The 18,911-nt window shown below is 43.1% G+C and overlaps 1 protein-coding gene across 4 annotated transcripts in view; it reads right to left on the bottom strand.

Annotated features, from left to right (window-relative positions):
• Positions 1-17,230, bottom strand: part of LOC142378665 (SEC14-like protein 1) — a 29,810-nt gene extending 12,580 nt beyond the window's left edge. For 3 of the 4 annotated variants that reach the window (XM_075463444.1, XM_075463440.1, XM_075463439.1), the window contains exons 1-4: positions 16,895-17,230; positions 14,630-14,719; positions 748-897; positions 508-639 (exon numbers count right to left, since the gene is read on the bottom strand). In XM_075463444.1, the coding sequence (XP_075319559.1) occupies positions 508-639; positions 748-897; positions 14,630-14,692 (345 nt within the window). In that variant the 5' untranslated portion in view covers positions 14,693-14,719; positions 16,895-17,230. The remainder of the gene's footprint in view (positions 1-507; positions 640-747; positions 898-14,629; positions 14,720-16,894) is intronic. The other variant, XM_075463441.1, reaches the window with a different exon arrangement.
• Positions 17,231-18,911: the final 1,681 nt, after the last annotated feature.

Genomic DNA, 18,911 nt, shown 5'->3' on the forward strand with positions numbered 1-18,911 from the left:
CTCTGAGGGGGAGTATATGTGCCAGTCTGTCCGTGTAAAATTAGCCAAATCTCTGGGTAAACAGGACACAATATAAAATTAGAGCTTCTGCAGAGAAGCCAACCCTGAAGGCAAAATGCTGGTGGCTTCATTACGAGTGACAACTGCATTGCTTCGGCTTTAGGCCGGTCCATTAGCCGTCTAACTGAGCTGTCCATCCCGGTTACACAGTACCTGATAAGTACCCGGTAAGAACCTCTGCGCAGCCTTGGACCTAAAATTAGCGCTGCAGTTGGTTGGGAGCTAATACGATGCGCTTGACCTCATTGACTCATAACACATCCATTTATGAACGAGCAGATCTGGAGTCAGAGTGGAACAGAGGAGTGGGGGTAGGAAAAGGCGAGACTGAGGAGACCAAAGTGGGCACACTCATTAAAGTGACGTCTGTGTTGGCTGAGGAATGTTAAAAACTCCTAAAACCTGCGTCAACACACACAGCTGTGAGTTAGTGGGTCAGATACTGACCGAATAGCAGCAGGTCTCGTGGATGATGACCCTGTTGGAAAAGGTCTCGTTGTGGGACTCGATGTGCAGGGTCCTTTCCTTTCTGTTCAGCGTGTTCTTCTGATTGAAGTAGACGTAGTCCACACCTGCGATCTGTAAGCCAAGGACAGCGACTCGCGTTACTCTCAAAGCAGCGATAAAAAAAAGTGAGGAAATTACAGCAAAGCTTGCTGCTTATGATGCACATCTGGTGCAACAAACCCTTTTGAGAAGGCGCGGGGCATCCACGTCCAGGGCACAGCGGCGCTCGACCTTCTGCGTGGAGCCATCTTCGCTGGTCTCCTCGTCCATCACGTCACTTCCCACAAACATGGGGATGAGGTGACAGGTGGGGAAGCGGCGCTCATAAGCCTGAAGGAGAAAGAAGGAACAAACTCGTATTGATGCAACTCTTTTTAAACTGGAGAGATAATTTTAGGGTTCAGGTTTCGTTCCATTGAACAAAGCAGAGAAGAAAAGAGGTTTCAAGGACTCCTGAGTCATCGCTCTACGTATTCAACTGTGAAACCGTTGTGGCAGCAGAGGCTCTTTGCCCAAATATATGTGACAACCCACTCAAATATTCTTATTCTTTACAACCCAAAGCAGTGAAATCTGTTTCTGTGAGGCTACATGCAGCTCTCCACCCCTCTCACACACACACGATACATCAGCCTTCACTGCTTAATGCAAACACACCCAATGAATCACACAATCAACCCTTAACCAGGTTTAGCTACTTTTAGACCTCTTTTCAGAACCCTGTCACCTTTTCACAACGAAGCAGCCGGCAAAAGACACAGCGACCGTTTGAAATAAACCTCAATCTCTTCCTCGTGCTGCTTCAAACAGAGAGACCTCATATCTCACTGCTTTACAGACAACACATAATTCCACCTTAAATGTGGTGGCCGACTTCTCGACCGCAGAGAAAGGACCACACAACAGCTGACAGGCATCATGTCATAAATAAAAATGAATGAAACTACCACATTTCTTCAAATAGACACCTTTGAACAGCTTATGGGTACCACACCTTTATTGGAGACAGGTCTTTAACTTGGTGAGAATCTGCACTGTAAGCTAACATTTAGACTCAACAAAACAGAGAACAGGCTAACAAAGTGTTAGCTGAACAAGCTGTCGACTACAGTCTCCATACCTCACGCAGCCTGAATTCAACAGGACGGAAACGCCCACTCTTAGCAGGACTTTAATGGTGACGTGCAATTTAACGAGGCGGTTTAAAATCGAGGAATCAAACAATGACTTTGACTGACGCTTAATCCTGTAGAACATACCTAAAAGAGCATACTTATTTCATTTAACCGATGAGATAAAAGGAATTTTGACTGGGATTTCTCATCTTTGGTAACTACAGGTATGCTTTTTCCATTTCCTCTCTTCCTTCCTGCCCAGCCCAGTAAGTATTAGACGGCTGGTCACATGTACTGGTATGTGTTGGTCACACCACTCCACCAATATCACCACATTTAGAATCTCATGCTGTGGGAAAACGCCGTCCTTCATGTATTAAATAAGCTCGTTTAATAGGTTTAATAAGTATGTGGAAAGGATCTGCAAAGAGAAAAGCTGCTATTGTTGCATCTATTAAAAAGGGCTTAAAGGGGTTGTGACAAAGTTGGGAAAGACGGGTTGCACATCGCCCAGTTACATCATTTAAAATCCTTTTTAAGTATTTTTCAAGAAGTGACGGAGAGGAGAACTGCGCTGCAACCAAAGCGGAGGGGAAACAAGAGTTCCTTCAGCTTTAAACTGGCACCGAGACACAGCAGAACTCTTTAATTAATTCACAACAAAGGGGCTCAACACATAATAGAAACGCTTGAGTCTCATAAATGCAAAATGCAGGCAAACTAAGCTTGTGGCCTGGCTGGCTTTGAGGCCTGGCTGGTTGTTGAGCAACGGGGGCCCGGGGCTGGAGCAATGTGCAGCAACAGCACTCGTATCTTCACGTTCCATCACCACCCGTTTTAATCTGATTAGCAAGTTTGTAAAAACTGGCAAGTCTGCACAGCCTGGGAGTCAGCGTTAAACTGAGGGATCCTCATAGCTGAAGCAGGAGAGTTATGCACAAATCCAACCAAAAGAGCAATTTTTTTGGATATTTCAATAGTCCTTTATTGTGACAACTTGTCTATTTGGTGCTCAAATATTCAACTTTATGACCCATTTCATAAAAACTGCCTTTGTCAGAGCAGTAAAAGAGTAGGTTTAGACGTTTTTTCATGGCATCCCACTGCCAGGAGCACAGATGCACTCAGCTGCCCACTGACCGAGTGAATGCTGAGCTCTGTTTTTCAGCCCTGATGCTCTGGAACACTGGGCGTATGGCTTTGTCCTGCCGTCAGCACAACAGACCGACTGTAAACATCAGTTTGACCCATTAAAAACAGCCATACATCAACCACAAATACCATGAGTCCTCAAAAAAAAAAAACCCAGTACATTTCATTTTAACAATAGGCCACACGCTGTGCAATTTACTTCACAGACCGACACCGTTTTGTTTTTGTTCCTGTTTCACTCGACGAACAAAAACTACTCCAAACAAACAGCTTGTGCACTGAAAACTGTTGAAACAAAAAGGTCCAATCTGGTCCCATCTGACTGGCTTACAGGTACTATCAGTAATAAACCGGAACTTCTCAATATAATTGCGAATTAACAATTTAATACATTTTAAATCAATACGTGGTCAATTTTAAGACACTAATAATGGCAGTGAACTGCAAAAATAATGATTTCATAGGTCTTTGAGTTCATAAGGTTCAACAAAACAGCTCGTGTGGGTATGTCAACTCACCTTTAACATACAAAAGCTCCTTCACACACATAAGATCATGCAGCGTTCGTCATGGATGACTCAGAATACACAGTACACAATACACAGCGTGATGCATGTGTGCAAAACTCTGAGCAAATATTCAGGTCACACTCAAACTATATTATGTAAGTCTGTATTGACATGCTGTTCAATGTTGGCAAACAAGAGGGTGGGAGTGTGTAAACACTTCAAATACTCTATTTAGAGATAATTTTTATCGTTTCCTGCTGCCTCTTTTTCCAGAGAATCATCGCTGATAACTGGAAGGATGATAAGTTGTGAGCTTTAGAAACAGGTAAGTGAACCTAAGATCCAGGTTCACAGGTGTTCAAACGACTTCCATTTTTGCACCAAAAGTACCGTGTTATTTAGGCATGTGAGCAAATCAAATCCTTTCTGATTAGCAGTGGTCACATCTACCATTACCTGCCAGGGGATGAGCCTTTAAGTGCCATGAAAGGATTGCATCACACTGTGTGACGCAAGCTGTGGTGGATCACAGCGTCTGATCATCACAACATTCTCGGATAATTAGGTTAGCAAAATATTTTTAATATATTACGCTGCTATGGAGGACAGAAACTGTCAAAATTCATAATGCTAATGCACATAATGCTAACGCAGCTAGCCTTCCAAACTGCCCCTGTAATTAGCATAACGAGGCAGAAAATCGTACGGAAAATGGACACCGGGACAAGTAAAAAGAAAATATGGAAACGGGGGAGAATAGAGTGAGCTGCTAGCTGCCTTAAAAACAGGTAAAAAAAAAACGATCAATCTCGTCTCTTTTTGTCTGTGAGTTGTTGCTGTCAGTTTTAGAAGTTTCACGTGAAACATTAAAGTCGGTAAACGTGCGTTTCTGTAAAGAAAAGTCAATTTTTCCCACTCGATTAACACACCAAATTAATATGACTCAAGACTGAATGACAATTAAACAAACCTTTTCAACCTGTGTATAAAATGCTAAAGTAAGCAGCCAAACTAAATGGTGGAGCAGGCATGGGTGGCACCTCCATCCAAACAGAGGTGGAGAAAACACTCCACCACAGTACATTTTATTTTGTCCTCTCTAACAAGTCTTTCCTGCACTGTAACACATGCACAATGGAAGCGAAAGTCTTACAAAACAAAATCTGATCAGCCTTCCAGTCCAGCTCAAAGACCATTGTTTAAAAAAAAAAAAAAAAAAAAAAAAAGAGTGTAGGAACATTGCTCTCCGGTTGCCACGGCGATGGGATACATTGAACAAACCTCAACCGACCAAGCCATGAGTAACAGCGCCAGGAATTTGTATTCCCAGGGACGAATGAGGAAAAAAAAATAGAAAAACAATAGACGGTTACCTGGTTTTCTTCCTGCAAACATAGAAAACTGTTTCCTCTCTGAACAAACAGGCCGCGGGTACGGAAATTAAGACGCTCTCTGCACAGGAAGGGAGATTCAGGAAATCTACGAGAAGGAACAAAGGGCTCCATAATGCCTGTGAATGTGAGTCATGAACTACCACGAAAAGAAAGTCCCAACATGCAGCCAAGCCATTATTAAAAAGCTCAAATATAGATGCATTCAAACTCATTCAAAAGATTGAATGTTATGCACTGGATTCAACTCGATTGTTTAGTTTGCAGATCAATTACAATCCTAATGTAGCCTAGAAATCTAGACGCCCCTAGCGACCGCAAATTGAATTTGCTCCCGGGCTAGTCTAGTCACTTGTGGTTGTTTTGCGAGACTGAAAATCGAAACTTAATCAGGCCAATCAAATGGTGAGGAGCGGGGTCGGAGGCTGGGCTACCTAGTGACGACAGAGGTGCTAAGTTTCAGTGTGCAGTTCCAGAGAGAGGTAAACAATGGCTGCGCCCAGCGAACACTCTTTCTATTTGGCTTTGGCAGCGACTAGAAGATTTAGATATACAGTTTTCTTTGCGAGACGAACAGATAACTGCACTTAAGTTGTTGTTTTTTTTAAAAAAGGATGTTTTCGGAGTTTTGCCCACCGGGTACAGTAAAAGTTTAATTTACCAGCTTGCTCCGTTGGTGGGACGACGCATGGGTCTCCACAACCCGCTGGTGGTTGTTGTGTCACCCCTTTTGGCACTAATGGATGACCAGCTACAGGAGGCCGAAAAACTTGGACTTAGAGCAGCACAACTTGGCAAAGGCGACCCGGAGGAGATCCGAAGCGGCCGGTGCCAGTTGGTGTACGGGAGTCCGGAGTCCTGGCTTAACAGGGAATGGCTAGACTTGCTAGCCAGCAAAGTCTACCAAGACAACCTTTTGGGACTTGTGGTGGATGGTTGTTGCGCCATCCTATTGCGTGGCGTTGAGTGCAGAGGCAACTTAACAGACAACCGTTTATCCCGCCCACACTGCTATCCAGCATCACTAGACCCCTGTACAGCTTTTTGCTGTAGGGGTCTGGCTTGCTAGGCTAATCCTAATCCATAAACAAGCAGCGCTACAGATAACTAAGGAGCCACATCCTTTATCTGCAGTACACAAACATTTTACAGTATTTTTCCTGTTGTGAGAGAACATATTTAGCTTGTAGTGAGCGTGTGAACGAACAAATGCACATCAAGCCTGTACTTGATTCCTCATATTTTGTGTAAAATGGCTTCAGTCGTAACATCTACAGCGTCCCAACAATATAAAAATGGAATTAATTAGATATCAAGCAGAACACGCCCTCCAACCAGAGGCAAAGCAGCTCTGATGCAATGTTTTTCCTTAAACCTCTGCAGTTGCAGCAGGCATCAACTAACTTAGTGTTGAAGTTTGTGGTGCATCAAGTTTTTCCAAGACTTCACATCAACATGAGGTTTGCAGCCAGAACAAAACGGCACCAACACCCAAGACTACCCAAGTTTTTGTTCGCCTGTGGCTGCCAAACCCTCCAAAAGAGAAAGGAAAGTAAAAATCCACTTCATGGGTTGTATCTTAGAAACGACCGCTTCTCATCAAGTCAATCCTGCAAGTGAGATGTGGGTTAATCTGAAAAAAGCCCTCACACTTCCAGAGAACTCTTCTAATTTCCTCAGAGGAAAAGCCATATCTCTGAGGCTTATGAGAATGGTTTGCATAACGGAGACAACAGCTGCCCAGAGGTCAGCCTAGACTATTTTTAAATAGCCCGGCTGGGAAAATGGGAACATTTAAGTCGGAGGCACTTTTAAGATTAAGACACTTGAAGAGGAGAGCTTAGAGACGATGTCACAACAAACCAGCAAACGCAGAACGCTGAAAAGCAGCAGTCGACTCTGTCTGAACTGCCGTGAATGAAACATTGAGTCGTGTTCTACTCACTGGGTCACAGTGGAGTAAAACTGTGTCTTTTCTTTCTTGTAGCAAACCATTTGGTGAGTATAACTTGCACTTTATACAGAAAAAAAAAGAAGCATGTGTCTGCTTGTACTTCCTGAGACGCTGATAATGATGCCAGCAGGATGCAGCGTGTACTGTGCTGCAGCATCTTTTGATTTTTCTGAATCTGTGTCGAACAATTGCACTTAAAACGCGTGTTATGTAACGTACATCACCACCGCTGATGTAAGACACTAACAGAGCCTGGCTTTAAGCGAGGGCCACTGGTGGGACGTCAGTTAGCCTATGTTTGGTGACAAAAATCGTTAGGTTGTTCCCACCAACCACCTCAGGCAACTCCGGGGCCTTAAACTGTCAGAAACGTCACTACAACGGCTCAGATCACGCAATACACAAGTCACACGCGTGACTCTGCTGGGACCTATCCACCGTGTGGATGCACGTTATTGATTAGGACGGCTGGGTCGCATTTGATGCTGTCTGGTGGACAATCAGTGGAACATAAACAGCAAATTAGTTATCCAATTCTGGCTATTAACCAAACCGAGTCAAACCCAGGTCTTTTTCTTATGCGCTCACATTTAGAGCTTCAGATCAGTATTTATAAAACCATTCAAAGTGTAAATCAATCAAGCTGCTGCAACAGGATGAACATATATTCATAGTACAGCCCAAAAAGCAGGCATTTCAATAACAAACCATATATTTAAACCCCTAAATGAAGAAATTTCTTACTAAGATGTGTGCTCTTGCAGTTTCAATATTCAACAAACAGCCCAACTGAAGGAAAAAACACAATTCTCTGCAACTAACTGGGCTAACTTGAGGGCAAAATATACATTTTTGTCATCAGTCGAACTCTAATCATGATTAATAGGGCTTATCCGTGTCTCTTTTAGGGCCCAAACAAGCCTGGTCGAGAAGGCTTTTCAAGAACGCTGGTTTCACTGTGTCTCGTGTTACATCTAAATAAATACGTTCAGACAAAGCAGAAGAAGAGAGAGCCGCTGGTGAGGTCAGGTTAAGTAAATAAAAACCACTCTTTTAAAGGAAACAAATCCTTCAGCAGGAGCTTCCACGTCCCAGTTCTCCTTAGCTTGGCCAACCAGTTAAACAGCTTTAGATTATGAACGCCACAGGGTTTCCGTACTTCAAGCCTTCTTTATTGAGACGGTGCAAACACTCCATTTGCAAGGGTGTTAAACAATTAGCTGCATGTCAGATAAAAACATATATATAACAGTTGCTATCCTATCGAGCGAGAGACAAAATAAAGATGTAATGTACTAGAGTTATCTAGTGAATAAGGGTTAATCACAGCCCCAGAGATGAAGAATTTTCTCAAATTGTCAAGTCCAAAACCTCCACGCCAAGGTGCAGACTCGGTTAGGAGTAGGAGAGAGAACAAGCTCTTGACTGAAAAGATAAAACAATAGAGTCTTTGGTCTCTGCATGCCATACCCACATCTCTCCTTCCACTGAACTCACTGCTACAGCCTGCTTTGTAATGGCAGAACTGCCTGGAACAACCAACAAGGAAAGAGGAGGGAACAATCTGCCAAGAAGCCAGACCTCCACAAAACCTGGTGGGCCGTGCTTACATTTGAGTGCTTGGCTACACATACACGGTTGGATTGGTTTGTGCAGTAGGGAGTTGAAAAGCCGTGTCGGACATCAAAAAGTCCTCAGAGTAAGAACTAGAAACGCTGAGGTGTCGGGCTCAATTAACCAAACGATGCCTTAAAAAGTCAGCTGTACCAAGAGCAATAATTATAATGATTCTTTAATGGTTACAATTAGAGGATCACAGAGCTCCTACAACAGTGGGATCACTTTCAGAGGATCAGGATGAGTCACGAAATGATTGATGGCCAATTATCACTCATATTGTTTGTAGTAAAATGGATTAAAGCTGATTAAAGCAGCACTTTCTGACTACTTTTTATGTAACCGGTAGAAAAGGACACTTTTACTCTGAAATCATCCATTTATCCATCTACTTTCTATACCAGCTTAATCTAATCCTATCCCAGCTGTCCCTGGGAGAGAGGCGGGGTGCATGCTAACACTTATCAAACATCAAATTAGCGTATTTACCTGTCACTCAGTATGAAGCGCTGACGCTGATGGATCCTCTTTCCTCTCTGACGACTGCTAGGATGTTATCAAACTGATAAGAAATATGAATAAAGTCTGTTCTCGTAACAGAGTGGGGAATCCTGCTAACGGCAACCTTTCCAGTTATCTTTCTCCGTCTTTATGCCACATAGAACAATAAGCAGGTCATCAAAGTCCACGTTGGTGGCCGGGCACAGCTTGATCTGATGGTTTATTAACGTTTACAGCTCAGCACTGCATTAAGACTTCATTGTTCCTGTGGACGGCCTTAAATCCGTAAGCAAATTTAAAAACAAACACCAAAATGATCCCAAAAGATGGACGTGAACCAGATTCTGGGGGTTAATCTAACCGAGTTTCTGTAAAAATGTATTAAATCCTCATCCTACATGGAGTCTAAACCACACTGCTACATATGAGCAGCGAGTTACAGGAACCTGGAGCATTATTAACACCAGGAGTAACGGTAAAGGAAAGAGGGGAGCTGGCAGGGCATTCATTGCTGCTTCTTCGCCTTCTTACACCACAGTTATAAGATTACTAAGAGGAAACGCTTAGATTTGTTCAGGAATTGTTGCCATGACGACTATTAATGTCCTACAAGCAACAAGGAAAGATTTTAGAATTAAAACTTTGGCCTTTATTTGAACTCAAAAGGCATCCAATCGAGCCAAGCTCGACATTTAACATCATATCGCTGCAAGTGAGGAGAAAAAGCTTTGACAAGCTAAAGCATATCATTAGAGAAAGATGCCAGCGAGCATACAAATCAGCTGTCACAACACAACATACACACCAACGTCACTGCCGCTGCCGCACAGATCTGAGTCACTATCCACTGCCACACTGACTGCAGAGTAAACCACGCTAAAGGGTCAATTGTGTAAGTATGTGCACACACATCCATCTGTGTCTTGCAGAGGGAAGCTGGCTGGGGGAGGGGAGCCACGGAGGCAGCATCTCAACCTTGCAGCAGCAAAGAAAATTAATGAATGTCCTTAGTGATAAGTGAATGAAATCACATGGTGGTGACGGCACAGTGCTACTTTGATGCTTGTTGAGGGAGCATGCTGCACTGTAAGCTCATCCTTCTGAAGCAGGCCGTGATTTAATTATTTTTGGCAAACAACAGAGTAAGTGAATTAAGCAAAGCAGGCAAAGCTCTGACGGTCTGATTCAGAGAGGCGGGTGGACAGGGATGGGGAAAGCTGATGATACAAGCTCACATAATAAAACATTTCACCAAAGCAGGCGCACAGAATTTCCTTTGTGACATTATACCTCCCTTGAGAGTTCAAGCAGAAGTGCATCGTCTTTCATTCCATTATCCTCTGCTCTCTTTTTCTGTGGAAAAGTTTCCCCGCAACAAAATGACCCAATTTCCCTGCTAAAACAAGCCTAACATGAAGGAGTGTTTGCTTGCAGAAGCAGCCGCCTGCAGCAGTAGGACCGTGAAGGGATGCGAGCCACATAGCAGCCAATAGAGTCAAGCCCAGAAAGCTTCAGAGATGGAGAATTGGGTCGTAAAAGCCTTAACCAATCCTGGCCATAAGTGGGTCAGAACATGGTGGAACAGGATGACACCCTGGCAGAGCTGCGCTGCGCTGAGCCAGGCTAGACGGAGGGAAGGGGGACAGCGGGATGAGCCAACTTTAGAAACATTGGCTTAACAGTGCACACTCAAAATAATTGGCTGCTGAGTCAACGTGGAGAAAACAAGTTATAGCAGGAAGGGGGAAATATGTGACAGGTGAGTTTAAGCGTTATTCAACCAACTAACTGGGAAAACAAACAATGGCATTCCGCCGTAATGTTCTTAAGATATTTGTTCTGCAGAAAGCTCACACAGCTCATAAGTATTCCTGGCTGATGCTCCGTGAATCAGGGAGTCGTGGGAGCAACGCAGAGTAAAAACAGGGCAAACAAAACTAACACAGCACAGATGGGAGTCCAATTCAGGTGACACAGTTCTGTAGATGCAAAAGCAGAGTAACAACAGGTCAAAGACAATCTCACCCCGCCGACAATCACCACTGTCCATCTGGACTTATCTGATTAAACCGGCTTTATTTAAATCTTGTGTTTCCCTGTGCTGGTGCTGCTTCCATCAACCTAAAAACATCCTTTATTCAGGAACAATGAGGTGAGAGGAGGTGCACAAACAACACTGGGTGCACTGTAGCAGCTTCCAGACCAGTTTCCATAAGTGTGCATAGTGCACACTTTAACCATTGCACCACAGAGGGTGAGACACTAAAACTTAAAGAGAGCCTCAAATTATAGCCCAGAAGCCACAGTATTTACAGGTAGCTAACGCAGCCTGTGACCCTTTAATCGGCCCCTTTTGTGGCTTTCCTGCTCCATGTTTTTTCCCCATCTGTGGTTATTAAACCGCACGTCTGCATCGCCTCATCTAAGCTCAAATCCTGAGAGCATTTTGAAAGCAGTCCAGCTTGCTTCTGAAACCCACTTGACTGTTATAAGGAAACCATTTCATTTCTAAAACACGTATCCATTTCTGTGGCTCCGACTGACAAAAGAGAGTTTAGGCAATAAGAAGGAAATGTCTCCTGCTGCTGAGGGTGCCAACATGCCCAGCAGACATTAAACTAAGACAGCACATCCTGTTTCCTCCGCTGCAGAAACTCTGCTGGGACGGGGCAGAACAACAGCACTTTGTGGATTAGTCAGACCCAAATGTTTCCATGGAGCAGGTTCAGCTAACAATAAGCTTTGATGCACAACATTGCCTTTCTCTAAAGCGTGCACATGAGGGACCGGAAGCATCGTTACCGTCCTTCGAGCTCAGCTGTGGCAGGTTTAAGTTAGTGGACATGCACTAATCCACCCTCTGTTTTTATTGTTTTTCTCCTCGTGTGACAACTGAGGTCCTTCATCTGCTGCTTTGTGCTGGAAGCTTCTGTCCCTCCAGGCCAGAAACAACAGGAGGGGTGTTGTGTTGAGCTTTCGACATTCCACTGCGACTCCCCGAGGACAGACCAGAGGCTACGAGACTGGACTGCTGCAATAATGGCAACAACAGCATCAACTACGTTTCCTGTTATTGAGACACAGCGGCAGAAAACAAGGGCCTGCTGTAGCTGAGGGAGATTAAAAAAATAAAATAAAAAAAATGTGCCGACACGTTTCCTTACTTCACTTTTATCCATGCAAAACAGAGCAAGAGACGAGAATAGGGTTTCCACAGCAAAAATATCAAAGATTTTTATATCAAAGAAACTCTGATAAACATGTTAAACATGTTGAAGGGTTAACCAATCAAATGGTTTTTACTACATGTTTCCAGAGGCTTTAGAGTTTCCTAGAAAACTGTCAGGCTTTAGAGGCTTTTTTAAATAAAGTCTTGAGCATTAATGGGTAAAGGGGGGGTTTACACCTGTAAAATGCACATTAACCCAGGTCAACTAAAGTCTGTGTTTGGTCGGGTAAAAAGTACAGAACACAGTTATCCAATAAGGGCAGTAAAAGCTGTCTGTGATGCTACGTTCACAGTTTTATGAACAAATCAGAACAAAACGTGTTAGCGGCGAGTTATTCTATTCTTAAAAATAACCGGATGCCAATGTAGCTTATGTGTAGATTTATTTCTACACTTGATTGTGCTTTAATCTGCCAAAAGTACTAAAAGTCCTGAGAACACTCTGCTCAGAGAGGGCACAGTGACCCCTGTGAACAAGGACATCTAAAGGGCATCTGAGAGTACGCTAAAGGTTGAGCCAGAGGTAGAAGGACTTTGATAGCTCCCGTCAGTAAGCAGAGTGGCTCCTCAGGGCCATGTGAAGAGTTGCTGCATTTCATCCTGACTAAAGGAATGCATTCAAAGGCTCAGGCAGAGGAATCTCGAGCCTGGGTTGTTAGCCTCGAATTAGTAAATCGGCATTTCAACGACATGACAGTGTCCAAACAACAGAGTCAAGTGCAGAGAGAGCACCAAATTCCTAAAAGCAAAATGTCAACTATCATCGATCACTGGATGGAAGCGAGAAGTCATATTTCAAAGGCGTCTGAAAGAGAAAGCTAAGGGCTTAAATGCTCAGACTATTTGGAACTGCCCTGCAATGGCTGCCTGATATGTAAAACCTTCTTAACACACTGACAGACAAAAGTATCGCTGGCACAAAGAGGCTGATTCTTGTCAGCACAGTGCGTAAAACAGAGCATTGTATCATATGACAATTTCCCACAAACCCAGGATGTTTTCTATACTGCGCTGTGGCAATGGTGACACAACAGCTAGAGGAAGTGAGAAGGGAGAAGTCGCAATCACTTTTCAGTAAAAGAGAAAAAGAGAGAGCAGAGTTAGTGTTGTGACGCACCATCAAGTCTGCTCTGCAGTATCTGCAACAACACTGCAGAGAAATGTCACATAAAAGCAAGAAATTCACCAAACGGGGCTCCAAAGAGTCAGAATTCTTTCTCTAAATACGAACATATGAGCTACAGGTACTGACTGTTCTGTGTTTTATAATTATGTCACATTACACAAGCACCTTATTGGTTTCCTGCCCTGTTTTAAAAATACTCAGGGTTCCAGATGTGGGTCATCTCCAGCTTACAAATCAGTCTAGCTTGCTATTATCACCACTTCCCCCCTTTGGCAGCACGAGTTGACTAAGGTGTAGGTACCAGCCCTCTATTTATAGCTATCTGTTTGCCCGCTGCTGAATCCAGGCTGTGCTAAAGAGATTTAGTGCTCCTGCATTTACTCCTGGATCCTCCCTCGTGCCGGCATAGAAAGCTGATTTCCATTTAAAGAAAATAGCACCTATCTGGAATACTGAGCACTTAAAGCATGAGCATGCTGAGGTGAAATAGCACCACTTCAAAGTAACTTTCAAGTCATTATAAGTTTAAATTAATCAATCATCTGGTGAATTTGAGGTTTTGGCTTAAATTGATGGTGGTATAATCAGGCCAAGAACATTTAAATAGCAGCTGAGACCATAGAAAGGTATCTCTAAGTTCTGTAAACCATTGATTCTTCTCTGATTGCAGTTTATAAAGCAAAGTATTTATTATTATTCTTCATTTTAAAGATCTGGTATAAATAATACAGAATTATGGTTTGAAAGAGAATAAGAATGTCTTCTAAATTGAGTCCCAGAGCCTGCGTTGTCCTGACACTAAAGCAGGAACAGACTTTACACTGCAGGCAGCTCAGCAGTGAACCCTGTCGAACACCCACCAATCCCTCATCTACTCGGGTAAAGAGTGAGAGTCAGCTGGATGTGGCAGAGCAGACACAGAGAGGGGAAATTAACACAAGCCTAGAATTTAAGACACAGAGGCACAGATGGCACAAGAAAAAGCTGCTGAGCAGCAAAAAGAAAGAAGACAAACATGCAAATCAGCCTTCAACATGAGCACTCTGCCTGGAGCTTTAACAAAAGCACACACAGGAAACCAGCCGGCCCGTGCAAAACACTGAATTTTTTATGCTGCAAAAGGACTACGATCACGGCGTTTAGCCGGTCCTCTGTTTGACGTGAGGCTTAGTGTGCGAATGTAAGGTTCACCACCTCAGAGAGCAGCGACATTACATAAAACCAGAGAGTGGTTTGTGCTACAGCCAGTGTTATTCTTCAAGTTTGAGAATCTCTAAAAGCTCATCTGCAAATGTTCGGTTTTGTTTGCTCAGACATCAGGTGTGATGGTGATGCAGCAGCGTAATGTTAGAAGCTGTCTCTTCTCAGCATGACCGCCCACCCACCAGCATTTCATAACTCTGCACCTACGGCATGCAAAATTCATGTGAACAGAAGGTTGACAGCGGCGACAGGTAAACATACTTACCGCCATCACCAGCTCGAAAGGATGCTTGTACACCCGCACGGGCGACTGATACTTCTGCACCATGATGGGGGTTACGGTATCACCAACAATCTAGACAGAAATAAGAGCAAACCAATCAGAAAAGACATTTAAAAATGACAATCAGAGGTTTTTCATTTCTCAAAAGCAGAGGTGGGGCGATGCATCTGATTTACTTTTGCCACTATTTCGCCTGCACGTGCCTGTGTGACACGAGACAATTATGTAAAGGTGTGTTCTGGCCGTCGGCTGGAATTATGCAAGGTGGTTGTGTTATGGTCTCAAACAGCCCAAGAAATAAGAACACTGTGTACAGTGCGGAGCTGCAGAGGGAAAATCTCCTGAGCCGTGACCGAGGAGCTTGCTGATCAATGGATGCAGCATTTCCCGCTCGTTTATCAGATAGCTTCACCGCCGCAGTGACGTTTTTAACTGCAAACTACGGGGGGAAACGACTAAACTAAGTTCAGCTGCAGTCTCTGCTAAAGCAACACATCACAACAATGCATGAAATCATTTTTTAAAAAAGCAGGCTCTGCTCATTCTTTAAAATGTAAGCAACACATTCCAGCATGTGACGTATTTTCTGGCCTCCTTTCGAACGTTCCAGATGTAAAAAAAAATGTGTAAAACCTTGTTGTGGAATGTTCTGCATGCTGGAAGATAAGAAGGGTGTTTTTACAAATCAAGCTATGCGTTTACCCTGAGTATTTCTGTGTGGGTGCAATGTGTAGCTCAGACTTCATGAGTCGTGATGCTGCCCGGCGTGCTGTTACATGTTTCTAACTCCAGCTCTGCTGCGGGGGCACGTCTGCGAGGACGGGAGTGAGGCAACTCTCTAAAAAACAGCACAGTGGCTCTGAGCTACAACACACAACTCTATGAGACAAAACAACACTGACGAAAACACAAGAACAAAGTCAGAAAAACTGTTTTTATGTTTACTGATGAGGCTTTTCTTGTGTATTTTTTTTTTTTTTTTAAACGTTCTTGTGTTTTCTGAAGGTTTTTTGTGCTTATTTTCTGTCCAATGTTGTTGTGTTGTGCACCTCGGGGCTAGCTTAGATCAGGATAGACAGACTATAATAACCAGGCTAACAGGCAACTAACACGTATCCAAAGTTTCTTCTTTAAACAACACTTTACTACTGCAACAAGCAATTACCGTCATGATTCAGCATCGGTTAGCGACTTCAAAGACAGGCCAAAAGAGGACAATTACGGCACCTCAGTATGTGTAAACCAGAAGACTTTGATGACTTTAAACAAGACATTCAGCAGTGGGTCTCTGTCTGAAAACATATTGGATTCCATCTCCTTATATCTAACAGCCTTGTGTTTACAGGCACACTTTCCTGATAGTTTTTAGTTTGGTCTGCTTTTAGTTTTTCGTTGTAACAGGAACTGAAAGCTGCTTTAAAAACAGGTTAGACTGAACACTCCTAGATCAACATTACAAGTACAACTAATTATGAAAATGAGAGACATTTAGTAGATATTCCTGTTCAAACTCAACTCCTCTTGGGGGTGGTTAACAACATTTAAGCAGATGACAAACCAAACTCAGATTTATAACCACAGCTAATGTTTATAAAGGGAATTTTTCATTTATTTTTATTCCCAAACAGGGTGGCGCCTTAGAAATGATGCTGTTTGACTCACAGACTTTAAAGCCATTTATATATGGACACATTTAAAGGCAACACGTGTTCTCCATGGTGATGTCCAACTAAAGACAAAACAGCAAAAGCAATAAACAGTTGCAATTATTAATATTAAAAGACACAGACTTTCCCAAATGGTAAAGTATAACACTGAAGTGTAAAGCAGCCAATAGATGCGAAGAAGAAACGGTTACAATGAATAAAACAGTTACTGTAAAGAGTGCAATGTATAATGCAAATAAAGGAAAAATAACTGCTGACCAAATATTGCTTTACAAAATGTTTAAATAGCATCAGGGTCAACAAACCTCTCAAAATGTATGTCCAAATCTTATTTCTATGACAACAGTTAGGATACCTGAATGAAATTAAAAGGTACCGTTATCAAATGAGCATTTATGTAATGGCCTAATTTTCTAAATTCCTTTAATAACTTGGTCACAAATGCTGGCGTTGCGCCGCGTGAACTCCTTAACGTTAGCTAACACAATAACACTTCTGGCTGATTAACACTAGCCAGCATGCTATCGCTGACTTTACAAACCGGCTTTAGCTCTACACAAGTCTCATAACCGGTACTTACCGGTGACTGAACGAGGTAAATAAACGTGGACTGGTTTCGTCTAGTTAGTCGGTGTTTCTTCTGGATGGGCAACCGGAGTGAACTCTTGCCATTCCTCTCCTCGGGTCTTCACTTCACCGGGTCCGCAGATAATAGTTAGCTTTGTTGTGCTAGCTGGCCATGTAGCCGGGCTACAAAGCTAAGAAGCTAACCGCAGAAGTTCGCAACACAAAAACAAACGCGGCGAAAAAACTAAATATCTCAAACAGCCTAACGTTCAATCACGCCGTTAGAGATGAAGTGTGGTACCGGAGGACGGCGGTGGAGCTACTCTCTGTAGTCCTCTCCTCCCCTCTCTGTCATGAATCTGGTCTGACGCCGTGGCTCCTCCCCCTTTTGTAAGCTCGGTTTTTTTCCATCTCTCTCTGTGCGGCGCAGTGCTGCGTTCATAAAAACTCACCGACTGATCACATCTGTTTAGCTGAAGGACAAACAGCAGAGGACAAGCACCGATGAGACAATCTAATAACCAGGCAGAAATCAAATTAGGCTCTAAGGTTTATGAAACACGGAGTTAATAAGGCTGCAGACATAAGAGATGAACACAAATTATGAGCTGCTTCATTATGCAACCAGCTCAGCAGCAACCAGATTAATATCATATGTTTCCAAGGCAGTGAAATAACATTGCTGGTGTGTTATGCTGTGCATCCAGAGGTCATGTATGTACAGCTGTGTCTTTAGTCTGACCATGAAACATGTAAAAGGGCTGTGAACTGTGCAGTGGGCGGGGCTTAGGATCAAATTAGCATGCACATCTCCAAAGAGTTTGGATACCATATTAAAGCAACACTTGAGAAGTTTGTGAACCTTAAAATGACGTTCTTCTGAGTCATTTTGACTCTGATGCATCTATTATGCACATCCCAAGCCTGAAACTGTCCAGGAGTGCCCACGGGACAGCTGAGATACCGAAGTTCACGACTTTGCTTTATGGTCCCCTGACAAATTTTTTTTTTTTTTTTTTTTTTTGGGGGGGGGGCGTCTTTGTTACCTCTTCAACATCACAACAAATCAGTGTGTATGGCTGTAAATATGTAGGGCTCACGCAGAGATTTTTTTTTATAACAGTGGTGTTGCATCACACGCCTGTAGGAGGAGCCAAAGAGCAAAAGAAGCCAAATTCGCTTGTGTTACTTTAAAGGAAACATGTGAAACAAAAGACAAAAGACTTTTTGTGCTTGAGAACATCCATTTGGACGTCTGGAGCCACGACCAACCCGTGAGGCCCCTTAGGCCTGAAAAATGATCATTCAGTGAGCCTTTCAGATTCGTACATCACAGGACCAACTAAATTCAGCCTCCCAATCCTTATCTCCACCCAACTTCCACTTCAGTCTGCGTTCGCTGAACCTCAGAAGTGGAAGGATGAAACTCACTTGCTCTTCGTTTTTGCTTCTGCTCATCAGCAGTTTCATAATTCACCCATAAAAGAAACGAGATGATAATGATCTCCCCCAGTGTTGAATGTTTTATATCTGCTTGGAAATACAATTTTTTTCTTGATTGGAAGATGGTCACCGATTTTCCAATTGTCACTGAGCTTACCACCCTCTTATGACATTAAAACAAACTTAATTCAAAGGTAGCATAGATAAATATCATGGCATATCAAACCCATACGTGATGGAGGAATGACATGGTGATTCAGACTGATGATTAACATGTTCAGTGTCCCTGTGGTGGAGTTTTAAAAGCCTCAGCCAACAATTTAATAATCTCAAGCGGTAAAATTACACACAGTAGGTAAATGTAAGTATTAATGAATACAGCTGTTTTTGTATCACTGTGGTGGGTTGTAATCTGAGCTGGGAGCTCTCAGGCTTGGTACTTTTTTCTCTCTGAAACAGCAGTAATGTGCTTCAAGATGCTACAGATCTCAGTTAAGACACACTGGAATGGAGTAAAGTTGGTCAAATCAAACTGCTATGAGAGGAGCTGTAAATGTTTGAAAGGAGGCTGTTGTAGTGTATTTCTA

This window comes from Odontesthes bonariensis, chromosome 4 (assembly GCF_027942865.1).
Source record: "Odontesthes bonariensis isolate fOdoBon6 chromosome 4, fOdoBon6.hap1, whole genome shotgun sequence".
Classification (NCBI taxonomy): domain Eukaryota; kingdom Metazoa; phylum Chordata; class Actinopteri; order Atheriniformes; family Atherinopsidae; genus Odontesthes; species Odontesthes bonariensis.